General features: G+C 36.2%; 1 protein-coding gene across 2 annotated transcripts in view; it reads left to right on the top strand.

The window, feature by feature from the left end:
* Window positions 1-21,547, top strand: part of fign.L (fidgetin, microtubule severing factor L homeolog) — a 113,191-nt gene that overhangs the window by 55,589 nt on the left and 36,055 nt on the right. Inside the window, exon 3 of one of the 2 annotated variants that reach the window (XM_041577508.1) lies at window positions 5,964-6,050. In XM_041577508.1, coding sequence (XP_041433442.1) covers window positions 5,964-6,050 — 87 coding nt within the window. Of the gene's footprint in view, window positions 1-5,963; window positions 6,055-21,547 lie in introns of both variants that reach the window. The other variant, XM_018235855.2, reaches the window with a different exon arrangement.

Genomic DNA, 21,547 nt, shown 5'->3' with positions numbered 1-21,547 from the left:
TACACATTGCTGTGATCATGTTAAGTATGAAACTTGATATTCTGCGTAATTTAAGTGACCCAGAGAGCTGACATTTCTAATAACCATTATATACCTAGCCTAAAATGATTCACTGCTTGACTACAGTACCATATACAGTAACTTGATTTTAGTTAGTTAGTTAGTTATATTAGTTGTAGTTTGTTTTCAACCTTATACACACTTCCAATGCATATAAAGGTAGCTAGAATGTACTTCTGTTATTTCTCATGGCACTAATTTGATCTAATTTGTGGACAGTTATTTACTGTATTGATGTAGTATAATTAAGGAAGTTTATTGAGTGGTGAGTCTGCTTTTTATTACCAACACTTCATCTTTTCAGTTTTTACAAGGCTTACAGTAAATAATTGGCAAAAACCACCATTGTTACTGAGAAGATGAGACAATCTCCAAAAATTTGTGAACCAGCTGAGGGCCATAACAATGCTGCCGAGGGCAACATCTGGCCTACAAGCTTCTAGTTGGAGGTCCTGAGAGCATTGTAATTGTCTGCTTCTTACTTATTCAGTAAGGCTGCTTGAAACACAGCATAATAATACTCTTCAAAACAATTTTGAATGTCATGTACGATGGGTCTGATGTACAATGTCCACCATGCTGCAAATGCCATGTGAAACACTGACCTAGAAGCAATTGTCTCTCCAAATTATTTTCAGATGTTGGTAACCACACACTGATGATGAGACAAATGACAGTTGCTGCCTAACAGAGTCTCTGTCTGATTGTCAAAGCCAAAAAATCGTGCATACAAGCCCATAGCCACTAGTAAGTACAAGCTGTCAGAGAATTATAATGATGGTCAGGAGTACTGCTTGCCCACATTATTTCATGTAGCTTCTGTAGGAATTAGTGATATAGAGAGGCACAACTACTGTCCTTATAATTTTATTGACTTTTTCTGGCTACATATAGTAGTGGGAGCTCTGGAAGTCTTACATTTTCAAAGTCAAAAGTTAAAAAATTCAAAAGTCAATATTTTTTTCAACCTCTATGCAGAATAACTTATCCATGTGTGGGGCACCACACATACGTTTTGGCAGATCCTGGTATGTTATGATGGATCCTTGTGATAGAAAATATTCCTTATCAGTCAACCCGGAGGACTGACTGGCCTTTGAGTAATTTGCACCTTGTATGGTGAGCCTTAGTGGAACTACCCTCAGTAGTTCACCCTATCTACCATTTTGTAGTATATGCAAAGTTAGTAGGAGTAATTTACTACCTGCAAGTCAGAGGGCAAAGTGCCCTGCTGCATGCCTCTGTTTTGCAGAGCACAGACCTTCATTCACCCCATGAATACAGTGCTTTGTTCATGAGGCGGTGAGGGCATGTAGGCTTTATCCCATTAGTGCTCTTGCTTAAATATGTTGTTTTACTATTTATACAGTTACTTAATTAATAGTAACAGAATATAATAGCTTCCTAAGCACGGGAAAAAAATTGAATGCTTTGCTGCAGTCGATATGTACATGTCATGTCTTTCTAAATCATCTAGCAGTTCCAAGGTCACTTTATATTTTAATGTTCTTAATAACATTTGTTGATTGTGTTTCCTTGGCCCCATTTTCCTCTGATTACACATTTGTTTTCCTCCAATGCCCTTATGCTATAGTACTTGTCAATAGTAATTGAGATACTTTTCATATCCCTTTTGCTCATCTTTATAACTATTTCAAGTCTCATTCTGTGGTGCACTTTTATATGAAATTCTTAATTATCATTTAATGCTTTCTGAATAAAGAGATAGTGAGGATAAACTGTATAAAACCCTTCAGACTGAACAGCCATCTGATTAATAGACTCAGTAATAAAGACATTACAGGACAAAAGAATGCTTAGCCAGGGTCACACTCCTTAATAGCTTTACAAAATGCATTCTTTTTTACCTCTGTATTGTAGGAACAATTGAAAGAAATAAGAATCTGAGGTTGACTGTTCCACGCTGTGTTAATATTTTAAGAGCTCCAATAAGAGATAAAATATTGGTGAATCTGGAATGGTTTTTTTCCCGAGGCTGCCTCAGAGCATCACATTGCAAAGCCCAATGCACTTAAATACTGCATGGTGCTCTGGGGGTTAAATTGATGCAACACAATATTCATCCTAATACAGACCCTCTCAGTTTTATGGATTTTATGATTAGTGTGTATTGGCATTTGTATTGACAACTGGTTTTGGCATTCCATACAAACTTACCACTTGAACCTGTGGGCAATAAAATGTCACTTACATAGCAATTCTGAATTAATTATGCCTAAGCACATGTTTAAAACATCTTTAGTATGTAAATGTTTGTGTCATGTTTGCTTGTGTGCTTGAATTATTATTGCCAAAAGCTAAAACACACAAATCTCGCTAGAGTGGTCTGTCATAGAGGAGGAAGCTTATCCCTCACCATTCAGGATTATTAAAGCGATATCATGTCAGGGATGAGGGAACTTCACTTAACACTTGCTGATGTCATAGCAGTCTACTGAATAGGAAGGAAGTACAGGAAGTCTAGCTTTCTACTTATACGCAAAGACTGTATGCCATAGAGAGTCACAATCAATCTATAGGGAAGCACAAACTATGTACTTAGTGTATTGCTCAAGTGCATCATAGTATAGTCAAAAATTTCCAAAACTTGAACTCCACTGCATTCCATATGTGTTTGGACAGTCAAAGTGAACAAACACCCACCCAATGGGGAGATTGGTTACTCACCAGACAGAGGTACAGATCTGGCAGAACATCTAGACATCTTGCGCTCTGGAAATTCAGCTTTGGAAGTTACTAGGAGTGGCTTTTTTGCGAGTTTTTCAACACAATCCATATAGTGGTGATACACCAAGCAGGTGCTCAACTTCTTCCAAAAATACACCAGCTAAGCTACATTTCTTTTTAGCGTTAAGCCACCATACTCTTCCGTTCCCCTATCACCCTCTGCACTTGTGCATGTGTAGTACATAAATTGGTAAAAAAATATTTGGTACCATGCACAGATTTACTAATGGAAGTTCACCTGTCTCAGCATGGCACTAAGTACAAAAGCAACCCAGGCCAGTACATTTTTGTAAGAAGAGGAGATCTGGCATGGGGTCTGAAGTAAACTATTAGAACCTAAAAACTTGGAACCCCTTCACTCATTCTAGCTTTCCTTAAAATCAAGCTTATACAGTATTTCTCTAGGCATAAATTATTCTAAACAACTTTGGAGATCTAATGATAGTTACTTGATGTTGGCAGCATTAGGAAAATGTATGGTCCTAGTGCTATGGTGCTAGCAGAAAGGAAATAAGGAGGGTGTTAAACATTCTTCCAGAAGAATGGGTCGATTGGGAAATATTCACATGTAGGCAGAAAGTATATCAAGTTATATTACATCTTCAGCCTGCATTTAAGTCTTTTTAGTGACAGAACTGGATCTCAGTTTTATATTCATTGAGTGTGATTAAAACTTTGATACAATTTTAGCTGAATGTTCAAACCATAATTAGGTGATTAGCTTCAGTGACTTACAATTAGCTTTTTTTGCCTTATGAGTTAAGTCAGTTATATTATGGATATTTAATAGTCTTTAAAGGTTAACATATATACTACTAGCTTTTTTTTAAATATGAAAGAGAAATGACCGGTAATGATTGTACACATCTCCCATCAGGGTCAGAACTAGGGGTAGGCAGAAGAGGCACATGCCTCTGGTGCAACTGTGGGGGATGTAGGCATGATCTCTAGGGTGGATTGGTGGGAAATGCAGGAGGATAAAGCAGCAGGGGATGGCGTGTGAAATGTGGGGAGAACGATGTTGGGACTATTGTATGAGGGAGCTGGGGGGGGGGGGACTGCATTAGGCGGCTTGGCCAGACTCTACCTCCCATAGGCTAAATCTAAAATATAGTTTCACTGCTACCACTTATAGGCACTTATTTGTTTTTTCATTAATTTTATATAAGGAGTTGGTTAAGTGGATCTTTTGTACATTTGACATCAGTGTAGTAATGTAGGTATTTTGCAGAATCATTGCACTTGTTTACTCACTGTCACATTTCTGGTTACACATGATGCAGTGTTGGTGACATTTTACCTCTTCTCAGCAAAGGAAACATAGTTAAGAACTGATCCACTGCTGGCAATATTTTTATAATTGGCGCTGCCGAGCCACATCCATAATTGTTAACATTTCACAGAGCAGTGAAAATAGTATTGCTTATTAGCAAGCAGAGAGGTGCGAATGGCAACCACAATTGTTTTCACTATACGGAGCTTTAGAATTATTGACCTGTTTTGACTCTGAGGTCCCTCAATGTGTTAATTGTGCTATTTGTAAATGCTTATGGAAAGCATCTCTGTCTTTTATGGCTTTTTGCATGAAAACAAAGATCAGTTGGTGGAACATAAAGCAATCTATTGATTTCTGTTGGCTAACTCAAATTCGCTGTTGTTTGGATATTCAAGTAGAAATTGTATTCAATTAACGTATGTAAATGAGGTTTAATTAAATATTTATTCTCTGTAAATAACACTACATAACTAATTCTCGAAAAAATTCAGATGCATTTTTTTGTGGGGGGGTGTACATTTTTTTAAATTACTGATGCCACTTAAAACAATACTGACCAGAAAATATATTTTGTAACCTAATCCAGATGTACCATCCACAGGAAATTATGTCTTGGTGATGGCACTTTGCTCTTCACTCTATTAAAAAAAAATGAAATTATAGCAACCAAAAATTTGAAGGGCGAAGATTTTCCCACGGGTAGGGAAGGATACAAAAGTAAAAAAAATGGCAGCTTTTGCCCTTTGCTCCCTGCCTTTCACTTCAGTGATAACCCCTAATATCACAGCGACAGAAGACAGCGATGTCCAACATGAGTTTCTTCAGTCATTATTGGTCTACAAGTGCCAAGCCAGTGAGTTGATGGACATTGCAGTACATTAAAATCAGTAGGATCACAGTTTCAATTTATTTATGCTTCCAGTTTTGGACTGGGACACCAGGGGCCCACCAAAAAACCTTAGACCAGGGGCCCACCAAAAAAACCTTAGACAAGGGGCCCACCCTCAGTACTATTTTCTTCCTCTCCTCAACCTCTATTCTCCTATTTTGTTTTGTTTACATGCTATAATCTATTATTCCACATATTTAGCCTCTTTGCTCTCATAGAAATAGGGAATGGCCATGAAATAGGCCAAAATTTTAGCAGCATGAGGTCCCACTGACACCTGGGCTCACCATGAGTTTTCCTGGTATCCCAGTGGGCCAGTCTGACACTGTATGCTTCTTTATTATGCTTCACTCCACCCTGGAATTTCAAATTGTGTCTGTTTTTTACTTGTGTAATAACAACAAAGTGCAAAATGTACAAATGGTAGGCACCATTTTCATTAGAGGTTCTTTTTGCACCTGGATTAGGATGCCTATATCCTAATAAAAGGCACACATTCACTATAGGGAAATAAATATAGGTGTTAAATGGAACCTTATATATTTGCCATTTATTTCTGATCCATGTTGGCATTGCTTTCTGTATTATTTCAACTCTCAATGAGACTTTGGAATACAATAAAGCATTATGGTTCTGGTAACAGAAAAAAAAATTAAGGAAGTCAAATTATTTTACATTGCATCTGATGAAACATACATAAAGCCTCTGGCTAAAACTAGTATATTCAAAGATTATCTGAATTGAATTACATACTGGAAACTGTCCTAGATCTTGTCTTGATTCCATTATCTGCTTTATTAGTTTTTAGAGAGCAATAAGCTTGTGCTGTAGAGATTGAACAGTGATCATATAATATTTGCAATTGTCCTATTTCTCATAAACACATTCTTATTTCCCTTTTTTTTTCTTCATTAAAAAACCTTCAGTATAAAATGTAAATGTAACATTCACTTAAACAGTGTTTTTTCTCCACAATTTATTTGGATACAGATACCTTTCATGGATGTAAAGATACAATGACCCTATTACCAGAAGCGCCAACCCTACTGAGATTTGCATCAGAAAGAGACTTCCCTGGTGAGTAAGTTTGCCTACCTGCCAGCATTTCCACTTGAAAATTTGGTCTTGAACTTCTGGAAGTCTTGGAGCATCGACTAATACTAATTTTGAATAAAAATATTTGGTTTACATTATTTTACCATTCATTTAGAATGTATGTTTTTTTTTAGTGATCAAGTGATGGTTAATATTTCAGTTTAATACAGATACAGATATTATTTTTTTTTTTACAAATGATTGTACTGGGGAACTAGTCCTGTGTGGCAGAGAAATTGTATTTCACCTTCTTTAGTATATGTAAGGGTCTTAATTATTTTAGTGGCTTGGTGAAAGCTCTACATATACTTGAAATGCCCTAGCTTGGGCAGTTATAGTTTTCTGGGAAACCTGCTCTGAGGGTCTGGAAATTTTTTATTTTTTTCAGGCTTTTGGAATTTTGAAAAAAAATTAACTTGAACTCTTGATTCTATTATTATTAGTAGTAGTAGTATTGTGTTAATTTACATAGTGCCAATATTTTTCACAAGTACAAAAAAATAATATGTTTGGTAAAAAGGGCCCTGTCTTTAATGGCTTACAATCTAGCATTAAATTTCCGGAAAATATTTTTTTAAAGAAAACTTGAATTTTAAAATAGCTTGAAGATTGGTTATTGGTAATATTTTGTTGATTGGTAAATCTCAAAAATTGGATTGGAAAACTCAAATTTTAGTTTTGCATACAAGTAAAAAATTCAGCCCCTAGGTGTCATAATAACATTTCTAATACCTTTGAGTGTACTCCAATAAAAGGAACGCAGACAAGGTGTTGAAAAAAAGAAAGACATTTACAGGAAATACAGACTTTTCTTACCAGGATTGCATTGCTTAAAATTTCTTATTCATTATTGTCAGTTACCTTCAGCATTTATTTAAAGGGCTGTTATTTCAGCTAACTTTTAATTTCTTCAATGTACAAATCTCTGTTATATATGGAAAACAGCCTCAATATTTGGATAAATATAGGTATATCTCAGGGGCCTATTTATCAAGGGTCGAATTTCAAATTGAAAAAACTTCGAAATTCGAATTCAAAAAGACCAACCAAAATTAAGTCAAAGGTTTTTTTTGGGTCAAATAGGTCAGTTTTCGATCGAATAGTTCCGTATTCGGCCAAATTAGAATCATTCAAATCAAAGTAATAGTGCATTCGATCGAATAAGATTCAAAGTTTTTCCAAAAAAAACTTTGATTTTTCAAAGTCCACCAATTGACTCCAAATAGGTTCTAGGAGGTCCCCCATAGGCTAAAATAGAAATTCAGCAGGTTTTTAGATGGCAAATGGTCGAAGTTGAATTTTTAAAGAGACAGTACATGATACATTTTGATATTCAAATTTTCGATTTTTTTACAAATTCAAATCAATTTGGACCTTTCCCTAGTCGAAGTACACAAAAATAGCTCGAAATTTGAATGTTTTCAATTCGAAAATTCACCTCGACCTTTGATAAATCTGCCCCTCAGTGTTTCTTAATCCCAGTAGTTCTTAAAGTGCTTTAAATGTGTCTCAGTGCCACATCAACCATAAATACTTATATACTTATACGGTTATATTCCAGCTGATTCTCCACATAAAATACCACATGAATCCTTTGAAAGTGTAAGGGTCAATAAAATCCAGCAACTCCCATAAAATCACGAAACAGAGAGAGTGCAGCCTCTTAGTGGGTATTGTACACTTTAATATCAAGGCAGGTTAAAATTAAATTAACTTTTTTTTACCATCTGATATATATACTCCACCTCCACTTCTACTCCCAAAATTGGATTCCTTGTCACTCTGTCCCTGCTATTCTCCTTGACCGTAACCAATTTGTTTTCTAAAATGTTAACAACATTAATAGGGGCACATTTACTTAGCTCGAGTGAAGGAATAGAATAAAAAATACTTCGAATTTTGAAATATTTTTTTGTCTCTTTAAAAAAACTTTGACCTCCTACTTCGCCACCTAAAACCTACCGAGCATCAATGTTAGCCTATGGGGAAGGTCCCCATAGGCTTTCTAGCAAATTTCTGATTGAAGGAATTTCGTTCGATCGATCGATTAAAATCCTTCGAATCGTTCGATTCTAAGGATTTAATCGTTCGATTGAACGATTATTCCTTCGATTGTTCGATCGAATGAATAGCGGTAAATACTTTGATATTCTAAGTCGAAGGTTATTCGATAGTCGAATATCGAGGGTAATTAACCCTCGATATTCGACCAATAGTAAATGTGCCCCTAAGCATTATAATAATAACACCGGTGGTGGTTGGTAATATAATTCATGGTGGCGGTGATTAGAATTTTGATGGCTGCTTGTCATTATGTTCCAATGCAAATATTCTTCAATTGTACAGGTTGTTTACTCTTTGACTTTCCTTGCTTAAATACTCAAGACTGAAAGAAAGCTGAATAAAATTTCAAGTGCCACTGTCAAATCTTATTTTTGAAGCTGGTATTGATACATATGACAACTAATTTTAGACAACCGGCAGTGTGATTGACATTACTAAATAAAGCTTATTGTTCTTGTGGTTCAAATCATAACTTTGTTGACTGTTTCTGTTAAACAAGCTCTTTATCTGTCACTTTCTCTCCATTTTGAGCATGTCACAATTAAACAGCAGCATCGCCAGAGTTGTGGCACTCCATCTGTCAGAGACGTAAAGCTGGAATACTTAAGCAAATTATGAGACGGAATGCATAACCTGCAGCTACATTTTTCCATAAAAGGGAAATATTTGAAAAGGAGAATAAATACATAGCAAATTTAATTCTATAAAAATACTTAACTAAAGTCTTAGAAAATTACAGAATAAATCTAGTTACTGATGTTCAGTATATACATTTGCAGTCAAACTAAAAACAAAATCAGTTTTGGTAAATATTCTTTAGACATAGCACCAGTTTGCACAGTGCATAATTTATCTCACATTTGCTTATTGCCTTCCTCCTCTTACAGTTACATTTCTTGCAATGATTTTATTTCCTCTGAATAAGTCACTAGTGGGCACAGCCGTAACCTGCAATCTTTAGTTTGGTGTGGCACATCACCAATTTGCCAATTTGGTGATCAGGTTAAACTGTCAAGTCTGTTAGTCTACTGCCACCATATAAAAATATATATTTATACAGGTATATTTTCATCTTCCTCCTTTAATGACTTACTATATTAGTAAGGACAATTATGTGTCCTTTAAGAAGCCATACATTGCCATTAACAATAATGTAGATTCTGCTCTCAGTGTTACCAGTTATCTTCTGGTTCACCCAGTCCCATTTGCCATAAAACCAGAGGCATAAATGACAGAAGTTTAGGGCAAAGCTACAATACACCAGAGAGTAAGAAGTTGAGTAGCAGGTACTAGTGATGGGCAAATAAATTCGGACACGCTTCTAAAAAGTTGATTGCGTCAAAATTCAGCCGCCCATTGACTTTAACGCCAGCGTTAAAATTGACCTGCCGGACTAGTAGGGTTTGTGAAGACATGTTCAATAAATCAACCCAAAACACTACTTTTAGCACTTTCCTTCTATATTTAAAAGAGTATAATGCACATTATATCCATAATGTGATATGGAAATTATTTAATTGGAAATTAGATTGTAAGCTTCATGGTGTAGGGGCTGGCCTGACTGAACATAAACTGTAAAGCCCTGCATAATATATTGCAGGTATATAAAGTGCATTAATAACAGGAAACTTTGTAAATATTTCCGTCGCATTGGAAAATGAGTCATTTAAGCTAAGCCTCACTCATACCCAGGGATATTACAACTGGTCAGTATAGTGTCCCTTTAAGCTATTCAGAGGAAAATATATTTCAAAACTACACTGAAGGCTCTGTTATGCTTCTAATTATTTTCAGATTCAATAATTTATGACACCGATGACTAAACACTTTGACTCACTTTGATGTCTTGACACCCTGTATGGAAATTCCTGCACTGGAGGTTCAGGCAGCAAATACGTTCAAAATGACTTTTCCAACTATAATTGCACATACCAACCAGGCATTAGTGTTGATTTCTGTATTAGTATTCACAATTTAAAGAATACCATTAAAGGAAATGAAAGGGTCTCTGCTAGTTCACTTTAATAATTCTTGCTTCACTGCACAGTTGATTGGAAATCACCTTGATAAGATCAGAATTACTACTTTTCAGAGGAGTGTCTACCGCATCCAACTATTTCAGAGGTAATTGATTCAGCTTCAGTAGCTGTGATGGATGTGATAGAAGCACCTACGTTTGGCAGCACTCGTTTTCATATTAGGAACAAGAATGTACAGTGAACATGAAAAAATCAGCTTAGAAAAATTCAGAATATTTGAGGTTCCCTGTTATTTAAGTCACTAACTTCTGTAAAACACAGCTTTACTGAATCCTAAATCCATTTATTGCATATGTGAATAAGGAAAGATCCATTTGCATTTCTCAAGTGTTCCACGTACAATACAGGGAATGTTCAGCCATTTACATCTTCCTGCCCTGATGGAGCTTACAGTCTAATCACCCAACTAAATGTAATTGCTTAACTAAATAGAGTGAATTATATGAATTATAAGCATATTAAAAGGGATGTAAACTTTCCATAAAGCTCTCCCATTGCACTCCACAACTGTCAAGTGACGTCAACCATCCCTGTGTTATGATGGTGATAACGATCAACTGCAGGCCCTTTTGAAAATTAAAAATAAACAGAAATGGGTCCTTGTTACCCTCTTGACATGGGATTGGTTGATGTCTCTGACCATCTGAGGTTGACAGGACAGTATTAATCATCTTGCTGTTATCTAGCAAGATGACATCTAAAGGCACATAGGATATCAGGTCAATGTTGATCAGACAGGGCAAACATAGTTGCATTAAGTGGGCTTTTTGGGAAGAAAGTGACCATAGAATGCAATTTTCTGTTTCTTATTGAAAAAACATTGCTGTTCTAGAAGAGAGGTCCAAGATTAGCATTAAGGGTTTCAACTTTCCTCTTCTCTACGTCTAAACAGAGTGTCAGGGGGTGTGATAGCATGGTGTTAGTGGGTGGATGATGTCAGATGGTGGGGTGATGACATCAGTGGGTGGGGGATTGGGCAAATTCAGGAATCATATTGAGTTTTGTCTGGGTTTCAGATTTCATATCGTTTTCATCTGAATAGTACATCTAAAAACCAAACTGTGTGGTTCAAAACCAGAGAGATATTACATATCCCCAATATGTAATAAAAGACACTGGGGCTCATTTATAAACTTTGCGTAGGGCAGATTGGTTCGAACAGTGAATATATTTGCTCTGCACATAGTTACATTAATAAAGCTGAATAAGAGTGTGCAAACAGAATTGCAAATTTCTTTTCACAATCCGGATGTCTATAAGAGCTTTTTAAATATGGCAAAAACACATATTGGGAATATTATATGCACGCTCTGCATTTGAATTACGCCACAACTTTTGTGGCGGAGAAAACAGTTTTCGCAAATTGCGAATTGAAGTTACTGTCAATGCTATTTTCGTGCACAACATCCTCGCACAGCAGGCGCACTCACGCAAACACCTGCCTCATTTGTGAAAATGTATGCTCAATGGGAATTTGCGAAAAAACGGAAGGATGGGCACAGTAGTGCAATATATTAGCGTTCAGGAAAAAACATGGGCAATAAAACCATTTGTGAATAAATATGTGCTGTGCAAACTTGATAAATGACCCCCCTAGGTTTACCCAGTAGTTGCGATGAGCGAATTTGTCCCGTTTTGCAAAAGCGACAAAAATTTTGTTACGCGTGACCATTTTTTACACGTGCAACAATTTTTCTCGCTTCAAATGCATTAAAGTCAATGGGTGTTTTTTTCTTATGGCAACTTTTTTGTCCAAATGCATTAAAGTCAATGGGTGTTTTTGTCTTTTGGTCAATTTTTTTGTCTCAGCAACATTTTTGTCTTGGCCACTTTTTTTCTGCTGCAAATCCATGGCAGTAACCCATAGCAACCAATAAGATGTTTGCTTTTGAACAGGTGACCAGTAAATGCTTCCTATTGATTGATTTCTCTTTGTGAAGAAGTGTTACATGATAGTGGTAAGGAGAGAGGAGATATGCTTGTTGTTAAATACATAAATAAACAACATGTAAGCAGTTCAAAATTTGTTTAGCAGAATACATGCCCATCACTTTAAACTACCGGTAGTAACAAAATTCATTGCATGTGCACAAGACCCTTGAAACTGTTTTGCTTCATTATTACAGAAGCCACATAGATTTGAACTCTGTGATCAACAGCACCATTTGCATCAACAGAGTTGTGTCAGTAATATGAGACATATATCACATATAAAGCCACAGAATAGGTTAAAGAGGTGCAAAGAAAAAATGAGGGCAAGCCCATTAGACAGTGTTTATAGAAGGTCTCTGGTTTTCAACTCACAGGCCTCAAGAGATTTATCAGAAAAAAAGAGAACCTGTGCATTAAAATCGACCCTCCTCTTTGACCCCCAAGATATTGGCTGTAATCTTCATTTGAATTTCATGAGCCATTATATAGTGAAACTCTTGGCATTCCTTTGTACTGTGAGCAGATACTGTATGTTCCACTGCACTGAAATCTCAGTGGGAAACATTTGTTTTATTTACTCCCATATTTACGTAGGAGGTCCACAGTCAGACACATATCTCATCACCACCACATTGTTATATTTCAAAGATATTTCTTTTCTTGGTGGACTACTTTAGACACCTTGCTTGCTATATTTCCTGAGGGAAATGTGTTAAATGTGGTTAGTGAAAATTTTGTTTATAGTGAACATCTTATAGCCACAGGGGACTTAGTAACAATCAGTGCTTCTTCCAGTTATGTGCAGCTAACGAAAACATACCCCTCATAGTATGTTTGCAACTGTCTGAGACAAAAATATCCATTGTTCTTTTGACTAAATGGTCATTATATGCAGGGCTGTTTTTTTTTTTTTTGCAATATGCAGTATATTTTCCCCAGTTAAACGTTGTTGCCCCGAAAACCTTTTAGGTGTAAGATTAGGAGTAAATACCGATTTTCAGTGTTGGTAGTATAGTTCGAAAAATAGTCAGTGTACATGACAAAACATAATTATGTATTTATGATGCTCCTCTATTCATGTTTCATGTATAGGCACAAGTACGTACCTTTGTTAATAGCATTTAAAGGAAAAATAAAGGTGATAACTACATCACATGTACATCACAGAACTTCCTTTTTTTATGTGTACCCCACTGCCCTGGGTGAGAGCATGCACAGTCACTTCAACCTAAGTCCTTGAGCAATGATGCACAGATTACACAGGTTGGGCAAAGAACTGGTTTTAGAGTACATACAATTATTACTTGGATGCAAAATGAGTTTTGCTTTCAACACACTACAAGGTGCACTATAAAACTTTATAGATGTACAAAAAACCGCAACAGAAAAATCTGTCCTTGATGTTGCTGGATTTCAGCTCCCACAAGCATACTTTAACTTTTGATAAAATATTACCATGGAAACAGTAGACCAACAACATTTGGGTAACCCAGTAAGGCAAGATTAAAAATATTTTTGTATCATTGTATGGACCAGTATGGTTCACAAATATGTATTAATTATAACTAGGCAATTGTTCCAACTTCCAGCAATTTTTTGGTATCGGTTTGTTTCTGTTGCACAATACATTGCTCCGTCCTAACCACAGACGATCTCCATTTAAAATAAAAAGAATGAGCAAGTAACAGCTTTATTTCTGCCAGCAACATATGAAGCATTTTAAGAAAGTGCCATAAAATAAAGCTGCAAGAGGTTTCTATAATGCATTTAATTAGCATGTATAGAAGCAACAGATCAACTCAATTATGATGTATATTATACTTTATGGATGTAAGTGTAAACTGATTACATCCAATAGGGTGCTCAATGGCAGATTAGCACGTTTTAATGAATGAAGAATTGGTGTCAAGCCAATAATTTGCAATTACTTTGCTCCATCTGTGCTCGAAGTATTTTGTTCATCTTGTTATTTTGTAAACATTAGACACAACATGTTTAAAGAACAGCATTGTTTTCATTCCAAGAGCATATTTCTCGCTTCAAAATATCGGCTGTAGCATAGGGTTGTACGTTTGTTGGCTGAAAACAAGTCTGGCTGATGGTATCTTGAGTAAGTATTTGCTTGATTGTATAAAACTATATAAAAACCTTGCTGATATTTGCATAACTTTTTGAATTTTACAAAATTATTCTTTCATATTTCTTTAACCAATACCTGTGTTTTGTCTATATTGCATGAGTATACTATTTAATTTGTACCAAGTTTATTAATACAAATTTATTTGAATTATATATTACATGGATTTATGAGATTGTACAGTATTGCTGCAGATTGTTGTCACCTACATCTGGTCATAAATGGAGACATTGGTCAGGTAACTTGGGCGACTGATTTGTCTGACCATTGCTGAGAATTGGGACATCTTTGGTGGAAGTTGGGACAACCACGCATACCCCTCTAATATCCTATTCATTCAAATATATCCAACTGGACTGAAAAGCTAGCACTACTTATCCCCAACCAGTGCCTCGTGAGCAACATCCTTCTCACCACCCCAATTGATGTTCCCAGTGGCCTCAAAGCAGATGGTTCTTAATGAATTCCTGGCTTGGATGAATGTTTTGGTGACAAAGTAGATACAAGTTTACTTCCAGCAGAACCTCCTGAAGCTGGCAGTTCATATGGAGCTAACAAACATTTTGGCTCATGGGCAAAAAGTCTTGGGGACCCCTAGCATTTTGGTTCCATCTATTTGTTGGAGGTCTAATGTTGGAGGTCAATGGCAACCCCAGAGGGTGGCAGGAAAAATGCTTATTGGCAGTTAGTTTGTAACTGACTTGATTGACCTAAGGGTAAAAAAAAGCAAATTGATGATCTAGCATAACTCATTACAGAGTTGCTAGTGGATTTGCAGCCAATAGGCTAGCTTGACATGCCTGGTGTGCCTTTGCAACTATTCAATTGACCAGGTTTTCAAGCAGGGGCTTAACTACGGAGGAATTGGACCCTGTGGATGCAGAGGGGCCCAAGATGTATAGGGGGCCCTGTGAAGCCCTAATTAATGAGCAATTTCAATATATATTGGTAGAACAGGATATGTTGGTGGCCCTAAAATTAATTTGTTGTGGGGCTCAGTAAAACCTAGTTACGCCACTGTTTTCGTGTTTATCACTAATGCTTACATATTGGGAATTGTCTCTCTCTGAATGTAATTTCCATGGGCTGTGCCACTAACACAGGTTAAGATGATTTAGCCACACTAAAAGCTTAATGTAAACCTACCCTTTTTTAAGTCAATGTCCCTTTTCCAAGTTATTGTTTAAATAAATAAGCAAACAAAAACCTAGCATTAAACTTAGAATTTATAGACTAGAGAATCGTAGATAGATACAGTGATTACTAGTTAATGTTTCTTTGAAATGTCATAAGCTATCTAATATTGCATTTAAAAAAATTAATGGGGGGAAAAAATGGAAACTATAACCTTAGGGGATTTACAGTATAAACTTTTTTTTTTTCCTTTCCATACTGTGTTTAATTATTGACGTAAGCACAAATGGCATTTCTTTGCTGTTGGTGAAGTCTGTGCCCTCTCTTTACCCCTGCCAGGGTGACTTTTATATCTTGATTGGGCTGTCTCTTAAGTTTATTGTTTGCTAACTGCAAAATAACCAAAGTGGCATTTAAAAATACCTGTGCTCCTTCCCTGGGGACAGTAGCTTCTCTTCTGGGCACCTCTATTGCTTATTCCTTCTGCCTTTACTCTCCCTATCATGTGTCAGTCCAGACTCTGCAAAATATATTCTGTTTCCATGAAGCATGAGACATTCTGTACATGTCGGTCCTTATTGAAAACAATTATATAATTTGATGCTGCGTGGGGTATTTCTGACATGGTTCATTTAACATGCTTATGCAAACGATAAGCTTCTTTTTGACATGTATCAACATAACATATGACTAAACCTACAATTTAGCTTGTCTTGTCACTTAAAATCTCCTGCCATTTAAAGTCACTAGAAGACACAGACTGTCTTAAACCTTTAATGCCTGCAGTCAACAGCACGAATTGCCTACCCCCTCCAGATTTTTATTCTTTTGTGAGGGTTAGAGCAGATAAATTTAAATTGCAAAGTTATCCACTAGCTAGTGTGAGATTTGAAGCAATATATTGGAATATATTTCCTTCTAAGTGCAGGTTGTAGAGAGAAAGCACATTTTAAACGTGTGCTTTCACAGAAAATAATATGAGCCTTTCTATAATATGGCAGTATATTACATTAGGCTATATTCTACTATAAATTATAATATGTGTAAAAAAACAAATCTCTAAGATAAATATATCCTTAAAACATTTACAGTAGGAAAACATACCCATGAAGATCTAGTTTGGAAGTATAATGAAAGGACCACTTTCTATTTTGTTTTAAGCAACGTATTGTTTCAGTATAACATTTAGGGGATAATTTACTAAACTCTGAATGCAAAAATCACGGAAAATGTTAGATATTTTTTTATAAAATTGGTCTTTTAAAAAAAACACAAATTTTTTGGAATTTATTAAACCCTGAGGATGAAAAAGTCTGAAAATCCAGCATCTCAGACCTGTCGTGTTTGCATATAAGTCAATGGGAGAAGTCCCAATGATTTTTTGATGTGCGCTGGGTTTTGTGCAAAACCCCGAAGTTTTCGGGTGAAAAATCTGAAAAAAAACGTTAAAATCATACTTTTTCCCACAAAGCAAACTTTTGGTAAAATGTCATAATAAATAAGCGTAAAAAACCTGAGCGGATTTGATCGGAGTTTGTAGCAGAAAATATTGAGATAAATTCTTACTTTGATAAATAACCCCCTGTAATTTTCTCTTTTAAGAAGGTTGCCTACATTTAAGAAAAAACCCTGTTTTTTTCAGCAATGGTTTGTTTTTATGAAACTGTCTGAGCTTTCAGTTTTAGCATAAACAGTCTATATTGGGGAAGTCCAGATGTTACTAGCCACACGTGTCTGCTGGGTGCTTAAGGGAAAAGGGTATTTTATAGTTTGATGTGAACTTGTGAAGTTCATAAAAAAATCTCAAGACAGTAAATCAGAACCATTTTTGTTCTTGGCACAAGCATCATAAAAGCTAAAGCCTTACTTAATAAACACAGCAAGACACATGCAAACCTAATTGTACACATGTACTACATTATATATGTTTCATGTATGTTTATTTCCCCTGATGTGGTGATGTCTACATAATAGTTTTGAGGTTTCTACCTGCTGAAATAAGTTATAAGTTGCCTGCAACCCTTAAGGTTTAATGTTAGCTGCTTATTACAAAAATTATACTTTTGGGCCCCAAAAATACTTCCAACTAGGGTAATGATCCATACTGATCCATACTGGTCCATACAATTATAAATAAATATATTTAATCTTGCGTTACTGGGTTACCCAAATGTTGTTAGTCTAATGTTTCCAGGATAATATGTTATCAAAAGTTATGCTGGGTGGGAGCTGAAATCCAGCAACATCTCCCCAGTGGCCCAGGGTCCAGCAGTACATAAGTATCCTCCATTGAGAATCCAACCTGCTCTTGCATCTTGTTGAATATGATATCATTAATACACTGTTTAAACAGCTAATGCAAAAATTGTAGAATAATTAAATACAAATTTAGAGAACCTTCCCACACAAGCTTGTCACACAAAGGTGAAGTTATGGGATCTGGGATAATGATTGGTGGATATAAGGGCAAGTTATTAGGGCAATAAACCAATACATGATCTGTCATAAGTCATGCTGTTAGCTTGACAGTCCCAATTTCAGTTCTGCCCTGTTACTCTCATGCTGATAAAGCAGATAGGGATGTATTTCCAGGTCTGTGCCTTTGCACGTTATTGATTATCAAATATCTAGACAGGTTACTGTAGAAGGCACCTGGAAATTGCAAAACTGATGCCAAGTCCGACCCCCCCCCCCCACTATACTTGATTTGCATTGACAATTGTATGCTCAGGTACTGGGACTAAAGGTTAGCAGGGAAATAGAAAAGATTTTTGGAAGAGCCAGTAATAAGTTGAGGGTTTGGGGCATTTCACCAGAATGTTTACTTTCTCTTGACAGCTGTATACTTGGTCAGAATTGAAACATTGGTCAGGCTGCTATTATGTTTGAACTGATCATTTGCCATGTTAGAATATTTGAATTTGATGGCCAATTCAGCTGGTGGGATCAATATCTGCAACACGGGTCCTTTGTTTAGTTTGTAAATAATTTACAGTGTTTGAATAATGATAGAGTGTTTTGGCATTTACCATATTTTGGAAATCACCATGACTAGAGATGTGTTGTATTGTCAACGTGAATGAATTTTGCTGCCCTAAATGTTTAAATTCAGATAAAACAATTTATTTCAAAAAGATTGCAATTGTTTCTGTCATCGTAGTTTGCACAAAGGTGTTTGCTCATTTCTAAATGGTAGCAGTTAAGATACAGGATATCCCAACCATAAAAGGAAACAAAATAAAATTATAGAGACAGTAGATTTTCTTTTTCTTTTTTTATTTAATTCAATGTTAGAGTTTATTTAATTCTGCATTTAAAACAGTCTTACAAAATGCAAGCATAGATCCAAGGGCACTATTATTTATTCTTCCATACTGACAATCCTCAAATATAAGTTTCAACACCATCAATAAATCTCACTCCACATTGTTAAATAGGTGGTGAAAGGCTTTTGCTCTAATTAAATAGAGAAGGAGGAATGCTGAGATTTCTTGTGGCTTTTACAGTATTTCACTGGCCTTTCTCAGCTTTACTTATCTCACTTGCTTTTGAAATATTGTTTGACTATTGTGATAATCTGCTCCTGCTGTGCCACATAATGCTTCTATCTCCTTTGTAAGAGTTCATCAGTTTCATCTGACAAAAATCTGATTTCAGTTGCACTTTATCAACCAGTTTGAATGTGGTAACATTTTGCTACCAACATTTTTTATGTGTTTGTATGGTTGAAGGATTGGAGGACCAATCAGTCTTTAAGCAAAATATAGCTACATAGCTATGATTCAACTCAAAATGTAGGTTAAGCAGCATTGTTCAATTGAAACAAAATCAATATTCCATCGCGATCATTCTGTCTTCTCTAAAGTTTTGATAGCACTGCTTGATATTTAATAATATGATCTTCATTATCTAAAAAAACTTATACGGTGTCTGACCCATCTATCATTTATGCCATTGTCTCGAGTTGGGTAGGGCTAGAAAGATTTTTTATAGAGGCTAGAGAATTTCTCAGTTAGAATCCCTACTAGCACTACATCAGTCATTGTTGATGGGATGCAATTTTTGCTTGCTAGTATTATAATCTAATCAATCTTCAGAAGTTCAAATATATTGGTTCTAACTAGAGGATCCTCTAGCATCAACTGTACTACTGACCCTAGAAAATTTGGACATTTTTTATTGTGCAGTGTTACTTTAATCTCTGTTTTCTGGACTAAAGCTTAAATGCTTAAAAATATGCAGAAAAATTATGGGAGTCTTAGTCTAGGAACATTTGGGTGGAGTGACACTTGTATGGAAGTTTTAAAAAACAGAGACACTGTTATGTGTTCATCAGCCTATATTTTTCTTTTTTAGGTAGAACATTTTGCATAAAATGTATGTGTATGTTTTACTTCATGTTTTATGAGGGTTGTCTGAAATCTGTAAAATATCTGCTGGAACTATGGTACTGAAGAACCAGCATGTTCTGCTTTATCTGCCACAGTGGATCTTACAAACCCCATCTTACAAGTCCCTATCACATACACACCATAGTCAGTTTTATCAGGAGATAACCCGTCAGTATGGTTTAGGAGTGTGGAAAAAGACCATGCAGGGCAGGGTGCAAATAACAGGAAGAAACAGGAATAATTTGTCATGTGTCCTGTATTTTGCTCCTCTCTTCTCAATTTGCTCCAAAACAGAGTGCAGAGACCTGCATTCCCCAATGAATACAGCACTGTTGTGTTTGGCAAAGGGTATAGATGGGGAAGACTTCTACAGGTGCACCCTGTACCAGACAGCAATAAATGCAACAGAGCCCTGTAACTTTGGCAGGGGGTGAGAACAGGGCTGCCTTATACCCACTGATGTTGCACTCTTCAAATCAAGCTGGATTTTTGACTGGGCACAGTCAGACCATGGATGCATGTGCTCATTGAATGGGCCTTCTGTAAATGGTCTCTACAGATTATGCAATTCAGATAACCCACCAGCACACCCTGGCCTCTCAGTCAAGCTGGTCCGGTGCTCAGCAAAGAAGGGGATCGGCACCCCCAACAACACAGGGTAAGAAGAAAAATCATCAGCACTCAGGACTTAATGCAAGTGGGCCAAGCCCTGCGTGTTCATTGACCGTAATGTTTCAGGGTAAGCCCCCGAAACATTACGTTCAATAAACACACAGGGCTTGGCCCACTTGCGTTAAGTCCTGAGTGCCAGTAATTTTTATTCTTACCTCAACAGATTATGCCCTGAATAAAATCAAACCTAGGACCCCAGTGCTAAAAGGCAGCAATGTTAATTTAAGTGCCGTTATATAGCACTATAGTTCCCAACATGCCATAATCCCTCAGGGCCATTACTGGTTTAGAAAGTTCAGGCTGCATTTTTTCCTAAATGCCATTGCAGCTCAGTGCTTGCCTTTTTTAGCTTTTAATGCATAGCTGGCCAGAATCTAAAGTTCTCCGTAAATCTTGCCATTTTACTCATAGACAGATAGCTAACAGGGGGCTATTTGTTTTTTTTGTTTTTTTTGGATCCATCAATACAAGCAGCTAACAGAGGAGAATTTAAGTTAATACTGTATATCTACCTGACTCTTAAGAGGCCATTCATATCTTTTTGTTGCTTGCCTTGAATACAGGGTTAGAAGTATTGCTGTTTAAGAATTGGAAAGAGATTGACAGAAAAAGTTATTGAGAGCACTATAACGCTTGTGCTGTGTATTTGAAGATATCATCCCAGAACAGATTCTAACCTATTAATCACAGCATGAATTCTTCTTACATAGAGCTTTAGTGACTTCCTTCAAATAGTATATCATTTAAAGTACTGTGAAAGACACTTTAATCATTTTAAGAGTATGCTATGTAACTGTTCTTGAAAATACCCAGTTCTCACAAGTGATTTATATTAGAAAAACATGCCTAATTCAAACCTCTCCTTTTCAAAACATCTATGTATTAAAAACTCAGCCAAGCACAGCAGCGTATTTGTGTTGAACAATTTAGGACATCATCTCCCTTGGCTCTGTAGACCTTTCTGGAAATGTCATATCTGGTTTTGCTTAATGTAAAATGGCCCATCAAATCTACTTTGGTGTCACTTACTTCCTAAATATTAGTGTTTTCCCTCCAACCACATATGGCCAGAAGTCACCTTCTAAGAAAATGCAGTTATTTACATGTAGA

The sequence above is a fragment of the Xenopus laevis genome, chromosome 9_10L (genome assembly GCF_017654675.1).
Source record: "Xenopus laevis strain J_2021 chromosome 9_10L, Xenopus_laevis_v10.1, whole genome shotgun sequence".
Lineage (NCBI taxonomy): Eukaryota > Metazoa > Chordata > Amphibia > Anura > Pipidae > Xenopus > Xenopus laevis.
The sequence above is the reverse complement of the archived record's forward strand: the minus strand, read 5'-3'. Positions and strand labels throughout refer to the sequence as shown.